Source organism: Daphnia carinata, chromosome 2 (genome assembly GCF_022539665.2).
Source record: "Daphnia carinata strain CSIRO-1 chromosome 2, CSIRO_AGI_Dcar_HiC_V3, whole genome shotgun sequence".
In the NCBI taxonomy this organism is placed as follows: domain Eukaryota; kingdom Metazoa; phylum Arthropoda; class Branchiopoda; order Diplostraca; family Daphniidae; genus Daphnia; species Daphnia carinata.
The window spans coordinates 6,498,415-6,504,821 of record NC_081332.1 but is presented as its reverse complement, the minus strand read 5'-3'; the positions used below and the strand labels follow the sequence as shown (position 1 = coordinate 6,504,821).

The window sequence follows — 6,407 nt, the reverse complement described above, 5'->3', positions numbered from 1 at the left end:
ATAGTACGAGAAAAAAAATGGGTGGCAGGTGACAAAATACATCATCCATCGACTTTCGATAACGCACAATATAGTGAAACAGTTGTGCGAAATTGAGCTTTTTAGCACAACCCAATGCGTAAAAAAGGAGAGCAGAAAAAAGAAGTCAAGGATTCTTTTGGTCTTTTCGAAGTATTTTTAGGTGATTTAGAGGGTTAAGTTGAATAGAAAACGACTTGAGGAGTATAATATGAGCGCGAAAAATGCTGGAGGTGAGAGTTCACAAAGATCAAGGTATTCAAGTTTAGAGTGGAGTGGAAAAGTCGTCATAGTAGAGCCAAACGCGTGCACTTATGATTGTTTTTTCTTCTTTTCGTTGGTGATTTTTTTGTAATCTAAGAGTGTGAGAACATTATCAAAGAGTTTCAATATATATAAGCCACACCAAGACAAGTGTGTAAAGTAGTGGGAAAGATTTAAAGAGAAAATGGCAAACAAAATGGAATTATCAAATATCAAAAAGATGGAGGGCGAGACGCGTTGTGCTTATATCGATCGAAAAAAAAAGAGAAACCGTTATTAGCAATAAATATTCGGAGGGACAGAAGAAGGAAGAGATTCCGCTGCTATTGAAAAATAAGGCTTTAATCCAAACAATTTGAAAAATTTCAACTTGCAATAAATTCAAACGTCCTTGGATACAACGGCAGCGCGACGCTCGGCTCCCGGAGCAGCACTTCCAGAAAATACGGTCTTCTTATTCAGCTCTATGTTTAAATGAACATTCATTACCGTTCTAATCAAACAAAAAAAAAAAATATATGAAACGTTTTCTTACCAGCAATAGTGAGCAGCATACGTCTGCGCACGCCAAAAGCATGGATACCAAGGTCACGAAGTTCATTCTCCGTCAGGGTTTTAAACAATTCCAAGTCGATTTCATGTTCCACAAAAAGTTCTGTCCAACACGTTATCAATTCACTCCAACCCTCAAATATGCAAGACGTGCATGCTTACCGATATATTTAGTGAGTCCCATGGAATGTAGTAGAGTCGAAAGGTCCTTGGCAGCAACAACACTTGGCTTAGGCAGCGACGAGACTGAGTCGATCAAATTGCTGCTGAAACCAAAATCCGGCGCGTTTTTCACCGAAGAGATTGGGTCATCCCACGGACTACGGCGCTGATGAGTCTCGTTCTGTCATATAACGTTATTAACATCTAATAATATAATATAAAATAAACAACAATACTTTAACAGAAGTTGTTGAATCCGGCGTATCGCAAAATAATCCCTTGTCGGATGTCGACGTCTGGCGTGAAGATTTGCTGAAGCCATAACCAGCCCAGGTCGGAGTTGGCACTCGAGCTTGAGATGGATTAGGAGTTTGTCTCATGGCTTTATGAAAGAGAAAAAAGTTAATGGCAAACTTATCAACATTTTGGTCTAAAACGTCTTGAGCGTGACAAAGAACTTACCATTTAAGGCTAGAAGTTGCTTTTCTTCATAATCAGGACAAGAGGTCACGCGACGGTCGCGTTCCCAGTTGGCTAGCCCATCGTTCATCTGTGATGCCATGCGATTTTGAAGTTCTGCTTTACGATCGAATTTGAGAGTTTACAATAGATGAAACATCATGCAAGTGAATGAATTAAGTAACTTGCCAGTAAAATCATGCAGCATAGTATTTTGATGGCCGAAAGGGAAATCACAGGGACTAATAGAACCAGAAGGAAAAGTAGGGCTAGATACGCCACTACTTGATTTCGATCCGGGGCCTGCTTATTAAACATGAACAATTAAGTCAAACAAAAAAAAAAATAAAATAAAAAAAAAGGTGTGCGGAGTTACGACTGAGTAAAATATTACCTTGGCGAAAGTCCGTGTACATGTCAGGGTACAAATGTGTCTGATAGGCATTGAAGGCTTGAAGATTTTTCGCCGAAAGCGTATTACGATGCTGAAATTGAGCAGTCGGATGAATTCCGGGAACAATTCCATACGCTTGCGGCGGTCGTGTAGGGAATGCTTGAGGGAAGCAGTTATTAGTCAAAGCCATTGGTTGCAAATTATGGGGATAACCGAATGGCGACGTCGATGAACATGCGGACGTCGGAGATGTTGGCGATGAATAACCACCAAATCCGCCTTGATGGTAAACGGAGTAAATTGTTGGGGTAGACAATGAAATCACCGTATGGCCTAGAATACAACGGATTTTTCGTTAAATAACAAAGGAAAAATGCATCATACTTTCAGCACGTACGGAAGCTGAATGAAGGATCGGTTGAAGTAACGATGTAAGCTGATGGAATCGAAGCTACCACTTTTTCATCGCCATCAGAACATCCCAAAATCATGCGACGAGCTTCGTAAATATTACCTAGAGACAAAGGAACGCCTTAAAATTTACGGACAAATTGAACTAAATAGAACGAAAATACCAGCATTCCGCTCATAGCCACGAATGTTAACCGATTTAACTGAAAGTTTTGGTTTTGGCTTGATCGAGATTATGACATCGTACTTTTCGACCAGTTTCGATACGGTCAACGGATCGGGCTCCGCTTCTTCACGAAGATCAAATGTTAACATGAGAGGAAGAGATCCCTTTTAACAAACAAATCTTCAGTCATCGTCCAACAAACATTAATTTTAGCAACAATTTTACCATCAGCATTAAACGGGCTTGAAGAACACTGTCCAGTGACCCCCGGATTGAGATGGTATTTTTGCGAAGAGGAGGAATATGAGGATCGGTGAGATCAGGGAACATAATAGTTGTTCCCGTTACGGTGCGAATGTGCTGCAAATTCATTTTGTTGCCTCCTTGAACAACAGCATGATGTTGGGGCGAGATCTCTAGCGTCATGCAAACTTGAACTTGATTCTGTGATAAAAATAAATCACAATATGAATTATGAGAGCACGTAGATGTCATCATAACTTACGGCTAAAGTTCCACAAAAATAGTCCACGAGAATTTTAACAGCTTCCTTGAGTGGAGCAACGTCCGACTCACTTCCTTTGATAACGACTACACCCGGACGAGGTCCACGAGAACGGGCACGAAAGGAAACTTGTACACAGTAACGTGACTGTAAGTTTTGGATAAACGGCGATTCTACATCAGGAAAAGCCTGAAAGCAACCTGTGATGGGCAATTCAAACATCACCACCAGCGGCATCAAATCCTATAACGTGAACAAATTTCTATTGAATTTTCGCTCATAACGACGTTAAATAATGCGATTGTTACCCGGACTCGAGCCCTAGCTTTCTCAACGCCAGCCAGCTCTCCAGCGACAGTAACCAAGTTGCTCTTTTCCGTTTGATTGGTGCGATTCGAATCAGGGAAATGGACATGACAACGTGTCTCCTCCATGACGCGGCTAATGGTGTTACCTCCACGTCCAATAATATGAGAATGGTCAGTATAGCTCACTTCCATTTTAAGAGTCACTCTGTTGCTTTGCTGAAAACCAAAGAAACATAATTTATAATGGTAAAATTCTTTATGGGATAATAGAACCTAATGTACCCTTGTATCAAGTACGGCCATAATGCGTTCTTTAGCAGCGCGAACTGATTCAGGCTCTCCCGCCACACGCACATGCGGATCTGGATAACCAAAGAGTTTTATTCAACATTATTTAAATACAAGAAATAAAGAAACCAAAATTATGTAACTGAACATAAAAATAAGTCGTTAAATGTCATATTTATATTAAATAAAATTTTTAAAATATGTTAAAAAATCAATACTGAAATAACGGAGAGGACGCGTAAATCGCGATCCATCAAATGGCATTCGAGTTATGCAATAATAATTATACTATCGATAGTTAACGTTTCCCCAACATCTAGTCCATTCACTTTTCCATTACGAATTTAATCGTGACTATTAGCTAAAACAAAATACCAATATGGAATTAATAAGGAGAAAAACTTGCACTGACCTCTTTTAGATTTGGAACCAACTTTCAATTTCTCTGGCCACATAATTACAGTGCTTGTTTCCTGCATAACCTACCCACGTCAAAAACAAGAAGTTAAAAAACAAAAATTGTGTCATACGGGTTGAAACAAAAAACTATAGCTATTAACACGGACTGTCGCTGACGATCAATCCGAATCAAGTGAGTAGAAAATTATCCCTTTCAACGAAAAAAAGCGAAAAATCGAGAAAGACAACTCCATCCCCTTAATAACTACAGCCAATAAAAAACTGGCTAAAACCAGGTTCTCTCCCCTCAGCTACCCTTTCCATATCTTCAATACTCGGGAGATTTAAGGACATGAGACAAGTGTCCATTTTCTGTCAGTTGAAGAATTCGACAATTGTCTGTAATCCAAACCAGACCCCAACGTTATTTTAGAAAAATGCACACCGAGAGAAACGATACTTCATACCCACCAAGTCGTACCCTGTGAAAAAATCGTTCAGCAGCTGCTTCACTTCCACCCTCAGCAGGGACTGTAAACAATAGGAGAAAAATTAATGTCACTTGTTTATCGCAGCAGATCAAAATCAATACAACTAGTCGTCAAGTATAACCTAACATCAGTCACGTTTTTCCAGCAATGAAAGCAAAAAAACGCTGATTCCCAGATTGCTAAGGGTCAAGTTGTTGAAGTCAACCGGCGAATGACCGGGGCAATCATTCTGCTATTAGAAACTTAAAGAAAACAGACGAAGTCCTTTGCGGATGGTAACCCCATGACGAGGCAAATCAGCCCTACGGGCTAACAGACTTTATGGATGAACAAAAAAAAAGGATAAAAAGAGTACCAAGGAGAGGCATCCCTTGAGATGTTGTTACTTGTTCCCTTTAGCAAAACTGGGCAAAAGCCAAGCAAAAACGTTGGCTGATGTTTTCCAGTAAATGACAAACATTAACGCCATCTGCATTGATGGACAACCTCACCTAAAAGCATCGATTCCAATTTGCGACGATCGACACGAAAGCGTTCTTCGTAAAGTCCATCAGCGCGGGGTTCACCATCGACGCTACCGTCTAAAGTTCGCAAATCCTCCGACACCAATGAAGAACTTTCCGAGATTTCCGATGCTAAATCCATGACATGTTCCATTGTCTCTATCCTGTAAACAAACCGAGTGGAGATGAGTGCTGGCAAATACACTAATCACACTCCAAGGTTCTAAGACAAGCAATCAAACTGAAGTCATTGACTTTGAATTGTGATGTAATTACACTGATTAGTTCAAGGTCTCAACGAAAGGGCAATCAGTGTATGAGCAATAAAGATGGCGGTCTACTTTTGCCCATCAGCCTATGCTAGGCGTAGAAAAAACCAAAACATTGTAACTGATTCGTTCTTACCTTGTTTCACTTTTGAGATTTCACACTGTCGACATAAAAACTGTTTGAATAGAGGAGGTAGATTTTAAAAGATTTCTTTCGATTTGTTTTTCTGCAGCAATTTAGCACGATTTAAAGGGCGAGATGAGAGATGCGATGAAACGAATGGTTCCAAGTTACTTTTGAAAAAAGATGGCCTAGCATAGATCAGTTTTAAAAACGATTGAAAAAGCCTCTGGCAAAACTAAAGAATTCTTTATTACTGGCGATCGAAAGATGGTAAGAGAGTTTGTGTTGCTAAGGCCAAGATAGAATTGGGCTAACAAAAAAAAGAAAACCAAAATTGATTCTACTGAAAGTTTCAACCCCCACGATACGTCTCGGCTCGAAGAGGAATGACGAAGTGTTGAGTGAGCGTGAAGATATGTCACTGAATTGGCCAACCCTTCGGACGGTGGTGCGTGAATGTGCTAGGTGACTCTCCCAACGGGGCGCCCTAAAGAAAGTGACACGATGGGAGATTTCAACGAAGCAAACCAAAGTTTACCTCAAAATGACTAATACCGCCGCCAGGTGACGACTACCTGTGACCCAACATCCCCATACCCAATATTTTACCCATACAACATTATCCATTATGACAGAGAAGAGGTAGGGAGGCAATCGAGCGCGCGTCATTTCTTTCTTCTAATCTCACCCTTGTTTATGGGAAAAGAAAAAAAAATGCCGAATCTCCAACTGGACACAGCTCCCTCCCTTTCCTCTTTCCACATTTTTCGCTCTCCTTCTTCGTTGCACAATAGGTGCAATTGAATATGTTGGCTAAATAGCCTAATAATACTTACCTTTAGGCAATGCTATAATACTTACGCTTTTCAATGCGTTAAGATCTAACGTCTAGGTCATTAAGAGCATTTCAATGTCCAGTTGTCACGCCATAGATGCTTTGTCGGCTTATGTCGCCTATCGTTTTATTTGTGTGGTGGATGGTGTATAAGTGTCATTCTAGAATAGTAGTGTACACTAGCATTTACGTGAAAATCTTGATTTAAATCGTAATACGTTGTAGGGCATTGAGAAAAAATATTAATGCATGTTTTGGA

At 40.2% G+C, this 6,407-nt stretch overlaps 1 protein-coding gene across 2 annotated transcripts; it reads right to left on the bottom strand.

The window, feature by feature from the left end:
• Positions 1–375: 375 nt before the first annotated feature.
• Positions 376–5,763, bottom strand: LOC130686540 (protein bicaudal C homolog 1-like). Of its 2 annotated transcripts, XM_057509656.2 has the most exons (18): positions 5,568–5,763; positions 5,326–5,501; positions 4,909–5,084; positions 4,408–4,457; positions 3,940–4,009; positions 3,522–3,601; positions 3,240–3,455; positions 2,932–3,174; positions 2,652–2,870; positions 2,425–2,590; positions 2,247–2,363; positions 1,850–2,182; positions 1,645–1,758; positions 1,459–1,575; positions 1,233–1,378; positions 997–1,177; positions 818–937; positions 376–746 (listed from the first exon to the last, which is right to left on the bottom strand). In XM_057509656.2, the coding sequence occupies exons 3-18, from the start codon at positions 5,072–5,074 to the stop codon at positions 664–666; spliced, it is 2,421 nt and encodes an 806-aa protein (XP_057365639.1). In that variant the 5' UTR covers positions 5,075–5,084; positions 5,326–5,501; positions 5,568–5,763; the 3' UTR covers positions 376–663. The 2 variants fall into 2 exon arrangements, with proteins under 2 accessions (XP_057365639.1, XP_057365640.1); XM_057509657.2 differs by having other exon boundaries at positions 1,459–1,572; positions 5,326–5,763.
• Between the last annotated feature and the right edge of the window lie 644 nt (positions 5,764–6,407).